At 54.4% G+C, this 19,872-nt stretch overlaps 1 protein-coding gene across 1 annotated transcript; it reads left to right on the top strand.

The window, feature by feature from the left end:
- The first annotated feature begins 1,490 nt into the window (after positions 1 to 1,490).
- Positions 1,491 to 13,301, top strand: KRT82 (keratin 82). The gene is made up of 9 exons (XM_025930133.2): positions 1,491 to 1,932; positions 3,921 to 4,129; positions 6,415 to 6,475; positions 7,157 to 7,252; positions 7,610 to 7,774; positions 9,538 to 9,663; positions 11,054 to 11,274; positions 11,498 to 11,529; positions 12,077 to 13,301. The coding sequence occupies exons 1-9, from the start codon at positions 1,528 to 1,530 to the stop codon at positions 12,316 to 12,318; spliced, it is 1,557 nt and encodes a 518-aa protein (XP_025785918.1). The 5' UTR covers positions 1,491 to 1,527; the 3' UTR covers positions 12,319 to 13,301.
- Positions 13,302 to 19,872: the final 6,571 nt, after the last annotated feature.

The following is a 19,872-nucleotide window of genomic DNA, read 5'->3' on the forward strand; positions in this document are numbered from 1 at the left end:
GTTTATTTATTGTGAGAGAGAGAGAGCACATGTGGGGAAGAGACACAGAGAGAAGGAAAGAGAAAATCCCAAGCAGACTCCATGCTGTCAACACAGAGCCCCCATGAGGGGCTTGAACTCACAAACTGAGATCATGACCTGAACCGAAATCAAGAGTGGGACACTTAATTGACTGAGCCACCCAGGTGCCCCAGGAGACCCCCATTCTTAACCAGGCTTCTCTCCACCAGAGCAGCAGAGCATGGTGATGTCAGAAAGAATAGGATCGAATCCCAGCCTACCACAGATAAGCTGTGTGGTTTGGGGTACTTTAATTAAGTCCTTCAATCACTCGGCTCCTTACTTTCGTCATCAGTAAGGCAGAAACTGCTTCACGACGTCATCATACAATTAAATGAGATAATGGATGTAAGGCTTATGGTGGTCCCAGCACACAGGAAGCACCCAATAAGTTGCTATTATTATTATTGGCTTGATTTTGACCTGGAGAACAGCCAGTGAGGGAGGGAAAGACAGCTGGCCCCAGTGGAGGTCTCACTGATGGAACTGACAGAAAGGGAGGAAGGAAGAGATTCAGGGGGCATTTCAAACATCTCCAAAGAGCTGTGACCTGGGTGCTGGGGAGAAAGCCTGTATCCCGCATACACCTGAACAATTCCTGAGGGCAACAAATGTCCCCAGAAATGTCCTCAGGCCAGAGCAGACTCCATCTACCTCAGGGAGGCCAGGGACGGGGTGAGGAGAAAAGGCAAAAGAGTAGTGACACAATAGTATTGATCTGATGGTTGACCACAATGCGTCCTTGAGGGCCCAGAGATTCTTGGGGAGAGCATCCCTTCCTCTCCCCTCCTCAAGCACAAAGCATCTCCTCTGGAGTCCCCTGTAGGCTTTTTTTTTTTTTTTAACTAAATGGGCCCAAAGACAAGAGTCAATGTCAGGAGCCCTCGTGGCACTGAGTCGAAACCAGTACCCGCCTGGCCTGAGCCTGTTTGTGGAGGCTTCCCCCACCCCAAATCCTCCCTCCCAGAAAGCCTCTAGGATCACCTAGGAGCCCATGATGAGCCTTGCACATCAGCAGAGAAGCAGAAAAGCAGCCTTGGGGAAATAGAGCATCCCCAAGCATAGTTAATTTGGCCTCTAGTCCTGGGGCAACCGGAGGGTATAATTCATCCCCCACATATACCATGAAGTGACGTAAAGTCCCAACTCTCCCTTTCCTTGAGGCTGAGCCACCCAATATGCCCACCGTCTGGCTGGCTGGCCCCTTTCATCACCCCCATAAACGAGGAAAGGGGACACCAGCACTGCCCACTGGCTCCCTCCCTTTGCTCTCTGCTACCCTAATTATCCACCTTGGTACTTAGCTGCTGCCAACAGCCCAAGCTTATAAACCTGTTAATGGTGGTTTGGGCTTTGACCCTGCCCAGCCCTCCATCTCCCACCAAATAAAAGGGCAGAAGCTGGGCTGTCTTGGTAACTCGCATCACCCGCTCTCCGGGCCAGCCACCTCTCTGCCTCTGTCCCGCCATGTCGTGCCGTTCCTTCCAGCAGGGCTCCAGGTGTGGCAGCCGGAGCTTCAGCTCGTGCTCAGCTGTCCTTCCCCGGATGGTCACCCACTACGCAGTGAGCCAGGGGCCGTGCCGGCCCGGGGGTGGGGGGGGCCTCCGTGCCCTGGGCTGCCTGGGCTCCCGGAGTCTGTGCAACGTGGGCTTCGGGAGGCCCCGGGTCGCCTCCAGGTGTGGCCTGCCTGGCTTCGGCTACCGCACAGGGGCCGCCTGTGGGCCCTCAGCCTGCATCGCCCCCGTCACCATCAACGAGAGCCTGCTGGTCCCGCTCGAGCTGGAGATCGACCCGGCCGTGCAGAGGGTGAAGAGGGATGAGAAGGAGCAGATCAAGTGCCTGAATAGCCGCTTTGCATCCTTCATCAACAAGGTAATAGGCAGGCCCCACACTCTGGGGCTGTGGGATGCAGAGAGCACCTTGTGTCGGGTCCAGGCAGGCAGGGACAGACCGGTGATGGAGAAGCCACAGTTGATTGATTGGCTCTCGTGAACTGTATGACCGCTAATCGTTGAAAGCTGCTTACATCAGGCTCAGCACTAGACATCTCTGCCTGCTCGCTCGTTCTTTTTTCACGACGTCATTTCTCTCTCTGAATATTATCTGGTAACATCACCAAGGCTGCCTGAGGTCAGACTACAAGAGGAACTTCCAAACAATGACAGATACTGAAAAGAAAAACCAAGGAGGTAGATGAGGCTTTAACAATAGAGCCACCTTCTGGGGCACGTGGGTGGCCCAGTCGGTTAGCCATCTGACTTCGCCTTAGGGCATGATCTCCCAGTTCATGGGTTCAAGCCCCATCCTGGGCTCTGTGCTGACAGCTCCGAGCCTGGAGCCTGCTTTGGATTCTGTGTCTCACTCTCTTTCTGTCCCTCCCCTGCTCACACTCTGTGTCTCTCTCTCTCTCTCTCTCTCTCTCTCTCTCACACTCTCTCTTAAAAATAAATAAACATAAAATTTACAAAAAATACAAGAGAGCTGTCCTCTGAGTGCCTGAGCTGGCACGAGACCCTTGGGCCTGGATTCACCACCAGCAAAGGCCCAGGGTGAGGAGAAGACGGAGAAGTCAGAGCTGGGAACACAGGGAGCTAGCTGTCACCAAAGCCTTGTCTCTTTCGTCCTCAAAGCCACAGCTCTAGAAGACTACAGGGAATAATGGTGTGCTGCCTTTGAAAGGCACTGAACTGACCAAGTGGAAGTTCATGCAGCTGCCTCCGTACCTGTCCGCATACCCCAGGGAGGCTCTCGGGATGAAGATACATGCCAGGGGCTGAGCCAGTGTTTCTGCTGACCCCAACGTGTAGGGCAAAGAATCCTGGGTCAGCAGTCGGGAGGCCAGGGCCCTGGTGTCGGCCCTACTCCCGCCTGACCCCGAGGCCCCGTGCAAACCTCTCACTTCCCAGCCTCAGGGCCCTTGCTGCCCAGCAGGGAAGGGGGCCGTGATGGTGGAGAATCAAAGGTGGTAATACACATAAAAGTGCTCCAAAAAGAAACTTATTTCAGTAAATGGGAACTGTTACACTTACAGTTTTATCTTTAAAGCTCCTTAGGTTCTGGGCTCTGAGCTTCAGCAACATCACTCTACCTTCTGTAGGTCCGGTGACCAGAAGTAGGGCAACATTTCTTCCTCTGCAGGTTTCTTTTGAGGATTGGATGTCGTGTGCCCTCTGCCAATGGCTAATGGGGTGGCAGTGATCAGCTCACCCAGCTCCTACTAATCTTGGTTTCCAAGCCACCGAAAGGGAGAAGCTGGGCCAGCAGACCTCCCCATTGCTGTGACAGGGACAATTTTTGGATGCAGCCACGCAGGGTGCAGCAGAGTCGGGGAAAAGAGCTTAGAGCCCTAGAACGAAGCCTTTAATCTGACCTCCCTGAGTGCCCCTGGGCTGTGACCAAAGAAAGCCTGAACTCCGAAGCATAATGTCACCAGCTGACATTAGTAGGAAGATTTCTGAAGTGCTTCTTCCCATATACAATACCAAGCAGGAAGCTTAGGGCCAGGATGTCTCGGCCAAGGTTACCAGGCTAGTGGGAGATAGGCAGGCAGGGCTGGAAGGGGGACCTGTCCCAGGCCTCTTGGGACAGTAGCCCTCCCATGACAATATGCAACCCCTGGGTGGAAGGTGGGGGGAGGGTCCCATAAGCTCCCCGAGGCAGGGGAGAGATGGAGATATGCTGCGGTGCCAGTCTACGCGGAGAGCCTCATCTGAAAATGTTAGCACACTGGCAGCAGTGTGTTGGGAGTAAGAACACACGCTGATCCCACCGCCCGTCCACCTCACCACCACCGCTTACTCTCTCCCGGCCGTGGTCCCCAGGCTCCCTGCTCTCCAGTGACAGCCTGTTCTTGGCTACAGGTGCGATTCCTGGAGCAGAAGAACAAGCTGCTGGAGACCAAGTGGAACTTCATGCAGCAACAGAGGTGCTGCCAGAGCAACATAGAGCCCATCTTCGAGAACTACATCAGTGCCCTGCGGAGGCAGCTGGACTTTGTGGCGGGGGACCGGGCCAGGCTAGAGTCAGAGCTCGGCAGCCTGCAGGACGCGCTGGAAAGCTACAAGAAAAAGTGAGTATGGCCCACTTTCGCCCTGCCGGGGGACCTGGAGCAAGCTACATAAACCACCTGGGCCTCAGTTTCCCCATCTACAAGATGAGAAGCCTAAAGCTTAGTTGATTAGGTGGAGGAACAGTGCAGTGGATAAGACAGGCAGGGCATTTAGACACGGCAGAAGCTCTGAAATGGTGTTTGCCTTCACCACCCTTCCCGCCACCTTCCCTCAGTTAGGCCCTCCTCACGTCTATGTGATACAAGCTCTTTCTCTTGCCTTCTTCCCGTGTTTCAGGGCTCTGTTCTACCACTCGTCCTGCCTTATCTTCCATCAGTCCCCATTCAGATCCGGAACTACTTCTTATTCCCCGAACAGGCCCCCAAACCCTCTTCCCTCCAAACTTTTCCTCCCGCTGTCCCTTCCCCCTGATAGGCCCCTCTCGGCATCTCTTCGGACCACATCCAAGCTAACGCAGCCCACAGTTCCTCTCGCTCCCCGACGCTCAGCTCCCGGACTTCCTGCCCAGAGCTGGAAGCCACCACCCGTCGGGGCTCCACGTCCCCAGTTCTTGTGGTCAAGGTTATGTAGACCTGCTACACTTGCCCTCCCTGAGGGCAGCTCCTGGCCTGACTCACAGGAGAAGGCAGCTGAGAAGCAGATGTTAATTAAGGGTTTGCAGGCTACTAGGTCCAATGCCCGCAAGAGGCTTGAGGCCCAGATAAACTGCCTCACGGGTCCTAGGTGGGTCTATCCAGGTCTAGGGTCCCATGGGACCACATGTTTGGGGGGGGGGTTGAGAGAGACACATTTCCATAGACAAGAGGCGGTGAAAATACACTCAGAGCAATGGTTCCTAAGGGATGTGGATCAGTGGAACGGAGCCACATGGGGGACACTTGTGCTACAAGTGTCAGTCATATGCTTACTTGGTGCCAGACACTGTGCTGAGCTGGCTCCTTCCCTCACGATACCCCAGTCCGGCACAGACCCCCATGCACCCCCACCCACAGCAACAACAGGGTACAGGGCAGAAAGAGAGAGGAATACCCAGAGAGTGAGAGAGCAGGCAGGGCCCAGGGAAGCTTCCCGGAGAAGGTGCCATTTGCTTGGGGCTTTGATGAAGTTTCATTCCAGTTGGGTCTTCCAAAAGGGGAGTCCCAAGTAGACCCTAGGGAAGGAGAAGGGACAGGAGCAGGTGACAGGAGGGCCAGAGTGTGCCAAGTGACACAGGACAACTCAAGCAGACTGTGACAGGTGGGACATGGCAAGGCCAGCCCTCTCAGCAGGAGCAGTGCCTTTCTCGGTGGGTAAGACACAAGATGGTCAGGAGACATGGTTTGCATCACAGGATGAAGACTTTGGATTGGGAAGGTGGGGAAGCATAGGAGAAGTTAAATGGTGTTAACTCACAGCAGCTCTATGAAGCCGCACAAGTGTTCCTCTCTTGCTGTACATGATGAATGCGAGGCACCAAGAGGCCAAGTCCCTTACCCCAAATCACATGACTAGCACCTGACTGAGCTGGGGCTCACACCCAGGCAGCAGGCTCCAGCTTCCGGTGGCCCTGCTAAGGCCGAGCTCTGCCACCAAAAGGAAGGATGGGCGTCAGGAAGCAACGTGAAGCTTTTAATGGATCAGTGTCGCTCATCAGACTGAGTCATTCCAGCCAGACTGAACCTAACCCTGATTCCACTGCCCAGGGGGGCACTGAGTGGGCGAGGAGCTCCCTGGGAGCCTAGAGGAAAAGGTCAGGCTGTCTCTCCAGCTCTGGTAAGTGGGTCATTGCTACCTCTGCAAATGAGCTGCAGGTAGAGGCAAGGCTCCGAACTCTCCTGGAGGGGAGGGGCCCCGGGTCGGCTGCGATTTCAGTGACTGTAGCCAACCCTCAGAACAACTCAGAGAGGACAGCAGAACCAGCAGCAGACAGCCCACTCTGCACCACCTTCCCAGAGGAAACAACTCTGGGACGAAGTGGGCTTCCTTAGCAGCAAGATAGAATGCAGGTAGCCTTAAGAAGGACTTCCCAGAAGATGACTGATCATAGGAACAGCCTACTGGGGAGCAGGGAAGGAAGTAAACATGCAAAGTGGCTAAAAAGAGGCTATGATGACAACCATCTGTCCTGAGTGGCTGGAAGAGCCAGAGGTGTCCAGTGATGGGGACTGGACCTGGCGGTTCCCTTAGGGGATTAAGCCAGTGAGAGGCAGATCTGTCCCAAAGGCCCCCTCCCTCAGGCTGGATGCCCAGGCGGCTTCCGAACGGCCCCAACAGACTAAAACATTTCTTCCTGCTCACCCACCAGGTACGAAGAGGAGCTCTCCTTGCGGCCTTGTGCTGAGAACGAGTTTGTCGCCTTGAAGAAGGTGAGGGAGGGTGGCACAGGGAGAGAGAAGGCCCCCGGAGCTGGCCCAGCCTGCCTTGCCACACTCGGCCCCTGACCGTGTCCAGACATGCCTGCAGCCCACCCACCCACCCCCAACAGGGTCTCTCATCCCTCAGCCCCCGGGGGCCATCCCCATCGACCCTGGGAAAGAGGAAGGCCAGCCCCCACCCACTTCTTACAGAAGGGCAGCGATTGACCTGGCCTCCACCTCCCAACTCATGGGGGTCCAACCCGGTTAAGGGTTGTGTCTACACCTGCCCAAGAAGCTGGAGATATGGCGAATGCCAAATCAAATGCAAAACAAGAACTCTGCCTCTAACCACAAAAGATAAAAACAATAGCAATGGTTTTTCAGACAGATGCCTAGGTACTTTATGGCCCATGCCCTGCACGGTGGGCTTTGAGAAGCTGCATTCAGGGCTCCTTCAAAATGCACTCCCTCAAATCCTTCACCCTCAGGGTGCCGGGCCCAGGCATGGGGTCCTGGGACTGGGGCCCCTCCCCCTATCCTTGGCTCTGTCACCTTTTCACTTCCACGTGGGCCTACACATGGATCCCACACTGCCACCAGCTTGCCTGGGAGGTGGCCCAGTCGGTGGAGGGGGTGGCCTTCGCATGTTCCCCCGGCCCCAGGTTATGGCTCTCACTGCTCTGGCTGCAGGACGTGGACACAGCCTTCCTGATAAAGGCTGATCTGGAGACCAACGTGGAGGCTCTGCTCCAGGAGATCGACTTCCTGAAAGGCCTGTATGAGGAGGTACCCACAGCCCCGCTGCCCGCAGGTGCTCAGTCAGGGCCAGTTCTGTGGGCAGGACAGAGTAGGGGAACTCCAGCAGGGACGGCCCCGGGCTAGCTGACTCCCAAGTAAGATGGGGAGAAATCAAGCAGACAGCTTGTGAGACCCCCAGAAGACACAGGGCCCAGACCTTGGCTCTTGGGTCTACGTAACTAGAAGGGGGACAAGGAACAGGTCGGTGATAGAAGGCTTGGGACAGCCTTTCAAAGGGCTGTGCAAATCTGCTATGGGAGGATCAGAGTTGCTTCCACCTCTCCCCCGCCCCCACCTTTATCCTCAAAACGCTCACACACTCCCATCTGGGGCCCCCACCCCCAGGAGATCTACCTGCTGCAGTCTCAGATCTCAGAGACCTCCGTCACCGTGAAGATGGACAACAGCCGGGAGCTGGATGTGGATGGCATCGTGGCCGAGATCAAGGCCCAGTATGACGACATCGCCAGCCGCAGCAAAGCCGAAGCTGAGGCCTGGTACCAGAGCCGGGTGAGGCCCGGGCAGGGCGAGGCCGGGGGGTGGGGCTGGGGGACCCCAGACCCCCTCTCCCCCAGGAAGTGAGTGAGGAGATAATGAAGGCAGAGGGAACCCCATAAACCCAGTTCCTGTTGTTCCTGCCAGGCCCCAGGCCAGGGCCCTGCAGAGCGTGTGGGAGGGGACCCCACAGACAGCCCAGGCCTGTCATCAGGGTGTCAGCGCACCCCAGCTTTACCCACCCACGGACCTACTGCAATGTTCCTCTAAGCAGCATTCAAGAAACGCTAATTGGCAATGGCTGCAAAGAGGGGCTGTGGGCACTAATGGCAGGGCAGGAGCCGTCATTAAGGTGGCCCCAGACTTAGGGAATTAGGGGCTGGCTGGGAGGGAAGGGGATGCCCCCAAGGGCAACTTGACTTCACAAATATTTTCATGTCTGTCTCACCCGCCCTGTCTGAGAAAGGCACCATGCACTCATTCACTCATTTATTCATCCAGTAACTTCCTTGCCAAGCACCGTTCTAGATGCTGGATTCCAGCAGAAAACAGAATAGACAGCAATCCCTGCCTTCATGTCACATTCATCCCAGAGGCAGGGGCGGGGTGGCAGGTGCAGACAAGAAACGAGGTGAATAAGTACAGTGGATGTACGTTAGATGGTGACGTGTGCCGTGGCGTTACTGAGGCATGTGGCACCAGGATGATGCTAAGAGTCACACCATCCCTGTCCTCAAAGAGGTTACAGAAATAGACCATCCACAGGTGACACGGGGGCTCTATGTTGCCATCAGGGACACAAGCTCCTTCTAGCTTTTTATGCTGCCACCCTTAACATGGCTTTAATCCTCACGGTTGCCTCATGTCCCAAGAAGGCTGCCGTAGTGCTAACTTCACATGTTCATTCCAAGGAGGAAAAAGCACACAGGGCAAAAGAAGCATGCTGAATGAGTCATCTCCCACTTTAAACAGCTTTCCTGGAAGTATTACCCATAGAATTCATTATGAAAGGGCCAAGAAATATTCTCTTATCTGGGCTCACTGCCACCCCAAACAAAAGGAGAGTTCTGCTTGAAGAAGAGGAGAGTGGATATTTTTTAGACAGCTGCGGGCTTTGTCACAACAGCCAAACAACAAAAGAGCCAAAGGAGAGTGATATGTGCTTATCACTTGTTTCGCCTTCTCTATGCAAAATGCTCCCATCCATTATGTGCAGAAAATCTAAAGCTGGCTGCTTTTTTAATCTATAGGTGTAGTCGATAAGACATTATTCAGAAATTGAATTCAGAGTTGCATAGGTTTAAAAAAAAAATGTTAAGCCAAAGTAGGAAGTAATATTGCATTTCGTCTTCAATTGTTTTGAAGGAGAATAGACAAAGGTACTCACCCTGGTGGTCTGTCCTCACTCCCAGATGTGTTAGGCATCCCAGGCTGAGCACAGAAACCCCTTCTCAGGTCCAGAGGGAAATCTAATAGGGAAGGAGCCCTCAGCAGACCCCCGGGGCGGGGGGAAGATGAGCCACAGAACAGCTAAAGAGAGAAAAGGAGAACTTGGAGAAGCATTTAATAAGGCTGAAGGTTCAGGGATGGGGAAGGAAATAAGGAGAAGCCCAGAAAAGGGCCAGAAATGGAAAAAGGAATGGGGGAGAGAGCAAGCATAAGAATCCAGAGAGCCCTGAGCTAGGAAACCACTGGAGAGACTCAGGACAGTGAGAAGGGGGGCTGCGAGGCGCTACAAGGTGGGCGTTGTGGTGTTCTGACCTCCCCGGTCCCAGCAGTATGAGGAGCTGCGGCTGACAGCGGGGACCCACTGTGACAATCTCCGCAACCGTAAGAACGAGATCCTGGAAATGAACAAGCTGATCCAGCGGCTTCAGCAAGAAACTGAGACCGTGAAAGCCCAGGTGAGGCCAGAAAGATCTTGTTTCGAGAACCCCATTAAAGGCTGCCCTGCCGGTTGGTCGGTGGGGGGGTGGGGGGGGTGGGTCCGCTCTCCCTGGGAGCATCTCAAAGAGGCCATGAACTTGTGCTGCCCTCGCTTAAGAAGGAACAAGCCCTTTCCACGAAAGCTGACCGACAGCAGGAACAGCCTCGGGAAACAGCGAGATCCCAGCATAGGCTAGGCAGCCTTCGGTCACAGATGAAATAGCAAGGGTGCTTCACTAGATGGGGGCTTAGAAAAGATGCTCGCCATGGCCCCTCCCTACCCAAAGGCTCCAGTCCTAGGATCCTACAATTCATGACTCCCAGGAGTCCATACACGTGGCCCCACTCCATTCTCCTAGGCTGGTGAAGACCAGCCAGACACTCCAAATCTGTTAGCCTCTAAGAATTCGCTTGGATCTCCTTGAGGTGTTATAGATGGAACTGGCCCCAGTTCTCTGGAGTTCAGCTGTCACAATCCTAAGACGAAACGCATAGCAGCTGTGAATCTGGCACATCACCATGACTGAGAAGGAAACCTCCCTCCTCCTCCTGTGTGTCCCTTTTACTGTCACATTACTCCCACATGCATGAAGTTGCTCTCACAGACAATTCAGCCACCCCAGCTGGTGCCCTAGGGCTCAGTCCCACACAACTGCCCTTGTTTCAGATGCCGATCATGAGTCCCACAGAACTCAAGAAAACAGCTTGCTTATGTTTAGCAGTTAGTATAAAAGGATATGATAAAGAATACAGATGAACATCCAGAGGGAAGAGACACACAGGGCAAGGGAGGGAGGCGGGAAGGATCCAGAGCTTCCGTGCCCCTCTCTGGGCACGTGATGTTCCCTATACCTCCTCATGTACACCAACCTGGAAGCTGGTGAACCCCGTACTTCGGGGACTTTTATGGAAGCCTCCTCTCGTAAGCATGATCCATTATTAACTGCATTTCCAGCCCCTCTCCCTTCTCCAGTGAAGGCAGGGGGGAGTGGGGCTGGAAATTCTAAGTTTCTAATCATGGCTTGGTCTTCTGGTGACCAACCCCCTATCTAGGAGCCACCCAGGACCCACCCAGAGTCACCTCATTAGAACAAAAGACATTGCTCTCATGCAGGAATTCCAAGGGACTCGGGAATTCTGTGTCAGAACCAAGGGTCAAAGACCAAGTATTAGAACAAAAGATGTTCCTAATGCTCTTATCACGTGGGAAATTGCGAGGATTTAGGAGTTTTGCACCAGGAACTGGGGCAGAGACCAATATACATATGTTTTATTATCTCACAATGGCCATGTTCTCCCTGTCCTTCTGAGAGTCAGCCTCAGGCTCCAGGGGCCCCCCGTAATGCCTTTCTGTGCCCGTTCCCCCAGCGCTGCAAGCTGGAGGCCGCGGTGACCCAGGCAGAGCAGCAGGGCGAGGCGGCCCTCAGTGACGCCAAGTGCAAGCTGGCAGGGCTGGAGGAGGCCTTGCAGAAGGCCAAGCAGGATATGGCCTGCCTGCTCAAGGAGTACCAGGAGGTGATGAACTCCAAGCTGGGCCTGGACATCGAGATCGCCACCTACAGGCGGCTGCTGGAGGGCGAGGAACACAGGTTAGTCAAGGCGAAGCACCGAGGACGACGTGTTCCCCTGCCCTCTGGTTGCTGGGGCTACGATTGCGCGTCCTGCTAGTCAGGGAACATCCGAGACAGTGCATAATCCACAGGCCCTCCTCCTTAACATTGTCCACAGTGGGGGCAGGAGAAGGGTGCCCCACATTCATTGACCTTGTTCTCTGTGATGCAGTGACCTTGTGCCTTCTTCTTTCCACTCCAGGCTGTGTGAAGGCATTGGGCCGGTGAATATCTGTGAGTAGACCAGCACTCCCGTGGGGCTCTGGGGTTGTGGGGGCCGATCAACCCAACAAGGACAGACCACTGTCCTGCCCAGACTTCAGCATGCCTCCCCCACCCCCAAGGAAGGGCTCTGTCTGCCAGGAGCTCCTGGGCGGATGGAGAAGCTCTACTTCAGGACTGTCCAAGTCTTCGGGAGTCAGAAGTAGGAGCTGATATGCAGCAGGGCCTCAGTGCTTTGGGGCCCAGACGCTGCCAGGAACCATCATGACAAGGAGACGCCTCTATGGAGGAAATAGTTCTGAAGCAGGCTCGGACAAGTAGAAACTGACAGCATGAAGTGGAGGCCAAGGCTTTGGGAAACAAGGAGAGGCAGAAGGGGGGCAGAAGGGGAAGAGGCAGAAGGCTAAGCACTTTTTATGGCTAGAGTGGGAAGTCGGTGGCTGGCACGGGGGTGTCCTTATTGGTGAGTGGCAGCAGGTGGGGGGCATGGCCTGGTCTAGGGCAACGCCCTTCCAGCCTCCCAGTGCAGGACCCTGAGCATCCCTCTCTGTTCCCACAGCCGTGAGCAGCTCCAAAGGCGCGGTCCTCTACGAGCCGTGTGTGGTCAACACACCCGTGCTGAGGACCGAATACTGCCCGGGGGGCACCAGTGTCCTCAAGAGCAGCGGGGGCTGCAGCGTCGTGGGCACTGGTGAACTCTACATCCCCTGCGAGTCCCAGGGGCTACTGGGCTGTGTGAGCGGGAGGAGTTCTGGCATGAAGCTGGGGGCTGGGTGCGGCTCCTCCCGCCACAAGTGTTAGCATTGCCCCAGAAGCTGCAAGGCCAGCGACAGGGCGCTAGCCCCCAGCCTGGATGTTGTCCACCGATCAGCTGAAGACAAGGATATTCCTAAACCCCTTCCTGTATTGACCACACGTTTCCCTCCTGTTTTCACACTGGGAGCCGCCCCTCGGGTATCACCTTTCACTTGGCTATGTGCAGACCCTGAGCTAGGCCTTGGGGGTGGACACATTAAAGTTCTGCTTTGTGGACTATCCCCTGGAAGATTCCCTACAAAGCCAGTCTCCCACCCCCTACCCCAGGAGGTTCCCCACCTCCCTTACCTCTGGCTCTCACGCACTTAAGAAAAGAGAACTTCTTTTAACCCCCAGCTAACACATGCACTATCGCAATTATCAAAAAGAGGCACCCCCAAATCTCCCATTCTGAATTCCAAAGCCAAGTGCCACCATTTCAGGATCACTCCAGACCTGTCAACGGTTCTCTCTGGTACACAGAATCAAGAGGGGGTTCTTTAGGGCAGTAGATTTACCTGCCCGTGTGTGCTAAACTCACACTATGAAAATACATTTTTTCCTGAACCGCATCGGCAGCTGATGGGCGAGGAAATGTCTAGAACAAGGGCAAGGGAACAAGGAATACTTACTAGACGGAGAGAGTCAAGACCTCTTGGCTTGACAAGAGTCAAGGACAAGCCCTTCCCCCACCTTCTGTATATAGCCCTCCCCTCCCCACCCCATCTACCTCCAGTCCTGCTCCTTCTCCCCTTAGGTCCTCTTGCTTTGGGTCTGTTATAAATGTGTTTTCCTGGCTACGGTGATGTGGGGCTGCCCAGAAACTTGGAGGCTTTGGCTCAGGGGCTGTCACAAGGGGTTGTGCTGATCCCCTCTCCCCAGAGGTCCCTAGTGCTGCATCAGGCAGTAGCATCACCCATCTAGGGAGCCACCACCTCTGCCATGAGCCTCTGGGTTTGTCTGTTCCCAATAAATGGACTGTTCACAGGTGGCAAGAATCAGGATTATTCCCCTTGCCTTGTGGGTACGAGAAGGCTGAAGGGGAACCAATGAGCAGCCTTTGGGATCTGGGTGCTGGGAGGCTTGGGAGTAAAAACCAAGGCTATTATACAAACGGAAAAGCTACCTATGAATAATTTGCGAGTAGCCTGTGGAATAAAGGTGGATCCACACAAATCACATTTAAAACCGGCATATCCCACCCCTATAGACTGTGAGTCACTTGCCTTGTTGAAAACCATGGCCTTATGCACATAGGCTTCCTCACCACATGGTCACCTGCACACCTCCTAGAGAAAGCCTGTGGGCCCCCTATCATAGCTACACTCAGTGGCCTCCAAGCCTTGGGCTCTGTGCCCCGCCCCATCCTGGACCAGTCTCTGTGCAGATCAAGTGATGGCCTGGGGACAGCAGTGAGGATGGGCAGTAACCCACCCAGTGGGGAGGACCCCCTAGTCTCCTCTCCCTCCTAGGGAGCCCTAAGACCTGGAGCTGAGGCTTGGTGGTAGCATTTCCACCCTCTGTGGGGCCCCCAAACCCTTCCTGCTGCCTCACTCGTGTCCTGTAACAATCCCCCCACCACAATCCCCTCTCCTGAGTGTTAGGGTGCAGCTCCCTTTTCCCCACAGCCCCATGCAGAGCATCTATTCTGTGCCAACCCCTGCATTAGAAGCTGGTGATACAGAGGTGACTAAGACGCTCTCTTAACCCTGGAGGGACTCTTGACCTCACCGAGGAGTCATAGATAATGAGAGACAGCGAGCATGGAAACAACAAGAAAAGACAACTAATGATCATGCCCAGAAAGGGGGTCAAGAGAGATGCTCACAGAGAAGATTGTAAGGATAGAGCCTGGGTGAAAGCGTAGGGCAGCCTATTCAAGAGAACCCGTTCATTCACTTTTTCATTCCTTCAATACACACTTAGGAATCACCTGCTAGGGGTCAGGCCACCCAGGGGTGCTGGTGACATGGTGATGAGCAAGATAGCTCCAGTCAGGGTTGACTTACTCAGCAGACAGGGTAGATACAGTTCCTAGAGCCCACAGCAGGGCCTGTAAAATGGTGCAGGCACTTTGGCAAACAGTCTGGTGGTTTCTCCAAATGGCAAATACAGACCTGCCATTCGACCCAGCAATTCCACTCCGAGGTATATACCAAGGAGCGATGAAAACACGCGTCCACACAAAAACTTATGTGTGAACACTCATAGAAGCGTTATTCACAACAACCAGAAGGTGGAAACAACCCAAACGTCCATCAATGGACAAACAGATCATCAAAATGTAGCGTATCCACACAATGGAGTATTATTTGGTCATGAAAAGGCATGAAGTACTGATCCGTGCTACCACACAGATGATCCTTGAAAACATCATAGTAAGTAAAAGAAGCCAGCCACAAAGACCACATGTTCTTTTTTTTTTTTTTAATTTTTTTTTAACGTTTATTTATTTTTGAGACAGAGAGAGATAGAGCATGAACGGGGGAGGGTCAGAGAGAGAGGGAGACACAGAATCGGAAACAGGCTCCAGGCTCTGAGCTGTCAGCACAGAGCCTGATGCGGGGCTCGAACCCACGAACTGTGAGATCATGACCTGAGCTGAAGTCGGACGCTTAGCCGACTGAGCCACCCAGGCGCCCCAAAGACCACATGTTCTATTACTTCATTCCTATGGAAGTCCAGAATAGGGAAATCTATAGAGACAGAAAGCCAACTAGTGGTTGCTTAGGGCTGGAGGGAGGAGAAGATGGGGGGCGGGGGGTGATAGCTAAATGCTTCCTTTTGAGGTGGTGAAATGTTCCAAATTTGGCAATGGTGACAGTTTCGTGAGTCTGAGCATATATACCACCACACTGTGTATTTTTAAGTGAGTGGATTCCATGGTATGTGAATTATATCTCCATCGAGCTCTTTGGTTTTTTTAATGAGGCCCTGGCCCCAGTCCGTGCCTCCCAGGGCGTACAGCCTAGCAGGGCATAGAGACCTGGAACGGGAGATTACACATGTGAGAACTGCTCTGGAGGGGGTCATAACTGAGGGTCCCACCCAGCCCCAGGCTTCGGGATGGTCCCCAGGAGGAGGGCAGGCAAACTGGACCCTGAAGGGAAGTAGGACTCAGGGGAAGAAAGCCCGGTGGCAGTTCCAGGCCAAGGGCCTGGCAACTGTGAGCCAGAGTGCACCGTGCGTGAGCCGGTGAGAGTCAGGAGAGCAGGACATCCGCACAGGGGGCAGGCAGTCGGGCACGCAAGAGCAAGGCCTCCCAGCATCCGTACCCACTTGCAGCCCCGGCACTATGGGCCAGGCCCTAGAGCCCTGCTAAGAAGCAACTTGCTGACACCACCCACCTCCAGCTCACAGATGGCTCCCTGAGGCCCAGGAAACACCCCACCAGAATAAAGGAGGGGACGGGTTCCCCACCCTCACTGTGAGGTGGGCTCCCACATGCCTACCGTCCCTTTGGGATTTCCCTTTCAGAGGGCAGAGGCCCAGGGAGAGAGGAGGCTATCTGAACAGTCCACGAGGCAAAACTGGCCCCAGTGGTGGGAGACCCAAGCTCTGTCCTGGAAGGGAGCCCGGAGGCGTGGGCCATCCCCCTCCAGACTGCCCACCATGCAGTCCCCCTCAGTGTTGTGCAGCACCACCCCCATTCTTCCTCCCTCCCCCCACTAGGAGCTGACTCAAGGCAGATGGGACAAAAGTGCCTCCTGGCGGTGGTTCACATTCCATTCACCTAGGCACCTGCACCCAGGGCCAGCCCTGTGCAGGGAGGGTGCTGGGATACAGACAGGATCTGCAAGACCGTCGTCTGCCTGATGTCTGAGTTTCGCTGCATCCCTCTGGGCCTCGGGAATCCAAATCCTGGCCTCTTCCAGAGCACCCCTGTGAAGACAGGACGGGAACAGCCCAAAGGGGCCTGGGGACAGTGGAAGTACCCAGAATGAAGCTTCTTGTTTCCGTGTCTGTCTCCCCAGAATGTCTCCTATTTCTTTGTTCCTCTCCTCACCAGGACCTCCCTTCTCCCCACGAGGCCCTTCCCGGCCCCACCTCCTCCTCCCTCAGGTCCCCTCTGCCCTGCCCCGACGGCCCCTTGTCTGGCCAGGATCCCTTCCTCACCCCAGTCCTCTCAGTGGCCCCAGTGCACCCGCCACTGCTGCTCTCCACCAGGGCTTGGACTGGGGGAAAATGGCCTCCGAAGCAGCCCTGCGAACAGACCAGGGAACAGGATCGCTGTGTCTGCTGGAAGGCACCCAGCTGGGCCCCAGCCATCCCAGCAGCTAAACGCGGTGCTGGGCACACAGCAGTGGCCAGCAAGGCTGTAGAAGCGCCTTGACCGGTGCACCTTCCAGGAGCGGCATTTTCACCCTGGTCAGGTGACAGCTGCCTGGGCAACGTAAGGAATTGGGATTACACCTGAGAAAAATCCTCCTGCCTGGAAGAGTGGGGATCCCCAAACAAGAGGGATGCTCTGTCTCTCCGGGGGAGGTGTTTAAATTCCATCCAAGTGTCATTAGTCTGAGAGGGTAGAGGAGTGGAAGGCCTAAGCAAGGGTGGGCTCAGCCTCTCCCCACCACTCCCCTCTTTCTGCTGGGGGACTCCCAAGCTTCCCTTCCCACAGTGGGGGTTGCAGGTCCTAGCATGAACACCTCCCAGGGAGTGTCTTTTTCCAGCACAAACTTGTCTCGGGGCAAAACGGAAACATTTGGAAGAAGGCGGCTTTAAGCAAAGCCTCTCAGCCTCTGGGATTTCCCTGTCCTTCCCTCCCACACACGCACACAGCCACAGCACGCCCAGGGTTCCCAGACCCAGGACAGGGCCTCTCCCCATGCTTCAGGGGCTCTGCCTCCCCCCACGGCACAGAGGGCAGATCGCTGGCACCCGTCCCACAGCCATCCTGGGAGGAGCCGTGGCGGGGCTCAGCCCCCAGATCTGGGGATTGCACCCGGACTGACTGACAGCAGCAGGAAGGAACTGTCAGGGCAGCAAAAGCTCCCGCCAGCCCAGAGTTTCCAGGGCACCTGCTGCCTACGTGCCACCCCCCCCTACCCTGAAGAACCTGCTGAGGGTTGTGTTCTGCATCATCTGGTGGAATGACACCTCAGAACTATAAACTGCTGATGGTGATAGCTCATTCCAGAACCGGAGTTATGCCTGACTGGTCCCACCCGCCCCGCCTGGTCAGGCCCGCAGGAAGCAGAAGCCAAGGACAGCCCCAGAATGGCTGGGCTGGCGGGTGATGAAAGTGAAGTGTGACTGTGGTGCGGGAAGAGGCGGTTGCTGGATAGGAACAGGGGTGGCCGTCTAGCAGGGAGGGGAGGCTTGTGCAAAAGAGACGGGAGGGGCAGAGAGAGGGAGGGAGGGAGGAGAGCGAGGGGGAGAGATGGACGGCAGTGACCACACCAGCTGCCACAGCGTTGCCCCAGACATTTTCACATGTATCCCCACAATACTGTGAAGGAAAAGGAGATGTCAGTCCATTTTACGGATGAGAAAACTGAGGCTTAGAGAGGTTAAAGGACTTCCCCCAGGTCACCGGTATACCCCAGAGGGGGCATGTTTGCTGCCCAACACTGTTCGAAACGACCAGTGAGCAGTGATAGTAACAAGCAGACTGACATGCAGTCGGTTGTATTATAGTTTTGAAGTTCTCTACAGACAAGAACCCGCAGCAGAGCCCTGTTCCCCATCTGCCCTCGGTGCACCACCGTCCAAGGTCACTCTGCTGGCAGGTGGCAAAACTGGGAATGAACCCAGGTCCATCTGACTCCAAGGACTGTGTCAAGTCCCTGTCGTTGGCCTGGCACACTCACCGGTGTTCTCAACGCCTCTTTCCCACTTTCACATCCCCAGGGGTCCTCCATTCTCCTTCCCAACCACCTAGATCCCCTTACTCACAGCCCCAGAGGCCAGACCTGGAGGGCAAACTGGGTTGGGTCCCCAACAAGCACTTGAGATTCTACCCCACCATCATCCTCAGGGCCATGCCTGTCCATTTTGGAGCCCAGAGTCTCCTCTTCATGAAATATCTCCAAAATTAAATGCTCAAATTCCTCTTCTTCCTACTTCCTGCTCCTTTCTTCCCCTTGTCCTGCTTTGAATCTTTGAGGTGTATTCATGCATTCTACAAAACTAGGCATTCCCATCATGTGCCCCACTCTACTAGGCCCTGGGGGCACAGAGTGCACAAAATGCACAAGTGCCTGCATCCTGCAACTTGCATTCCAGCCAGGGAAGGCAGAAGACCAGCAAGCAGACCCATGCAGGAGAGGCCCCCTGACGGCAACAATGAGAGGAGGGATCGGGAAAGCTTGGGGAGGGGACTTTAGGGGATGACCTATGAGCAAGGACCTTGAAGAGCTGAGGGACTGGGCCACGAAGCTCTTTGAGGAAAAGAAGTTCCCAGTGGAGAAACAGCAAGTGGGAAAGTGTCTGAGGCAGGACTTTTCCTGTCTGTTTCATGGACAACCAGGAGGTCAGGGTGGCTGGAGCCTGGTAAGCACCCAGATGGATAGAAGGAAATGAGGTCAGTGAAAGGGGACCATAGACTTCTGCATGCCATTTACTCAGTGGGATGGGAAACCAGGAGGGCATAGAAATGACATGATCTAACAGGTTTTTAAAGGATCACTCTGTGCTGTTAAGAAAGACTGAGGGGGAAAGGGAGACTAGCTGGAGGGCACACCAATGGGCCCTGTGAGAAGTGATGGGCTTGGGCAACATGGTAGCAGTGGGGTGGTGAGAGGGAGTAGGAATCCTGGAGTAGGATTAGCCAATGAATTGAATGTGGGCTATGAAAACAAAGCAGAGGAACCAGGATGATGCTCAGATTTTTGGCCTGAGCTACTAAAGGGATAGTGAGCTTGGCAAGTAGAATGTATTTAGTGGGAATGGTATTGGGAAAACAGTGTTGGATACATTAGATTGAGACATCTATTTGATATCCAAATAAAGATGTTGATTATTAAAATGTAAGTGTGAAGGACAGAAGGGATGTTCACCATAGCGATATGTCTTGGTAGTCATCAGTGAATAGACAGTTTTAAAGACATGAGAGTTGGGGAGCCTAGGTGGCTCAGTGGGTTAAGTGTCCGACTTCAGCTCAGGTCATGATCTTGCGGTCCATGAGTTTGAGCCCCGCGTAGGGCTCTGTGCTGACAACTCAGAAGCTGGAGCATGCTTCCGTTTCTGTGTCTTCTCTCTCTCTCTCTCAAAAGTAAATAAAGATTAAAAAAATTTTTAAGACATGAGACTGTATGATGTCACCAAGGGAATGCATGTAGATAAAAATGTGAACAGGTACGAAGCTTGGGCCCAAGGATGCTGCAGTGTGTAGAGGTTGGGGATACGATAAGAAACTGGCAACTGAAAAGAAGCTGTCAGTAATATGGCAAGACAATCAGGATAGCATGGTGTCTGGAAACCAAAAGAAGAAAGGATTTCAAGGAAAGGGGAATGATCAACGACGGCAAATATAGCTGAGAAGGTAAGTGAGGGCTGAGGACAGACCACTGAAGTTAGCAACATGGAGATCACCAGTAATCTTCACAAAAAGAATTCTCT

This window comes from Puma concolor, chromosome B4, assembly GCF_028749965.1.
Source record: "Puma concolor isolate L17-30 chromosome B4, mPumCon1.1.hap2, whole genome shotgun sequence".
Classification (NCBI taxonomy): Eukaryota; Metazoa; Chordata; class Mammalia; order Carnivora; family Felidae; genus Puma; species Puma concolor.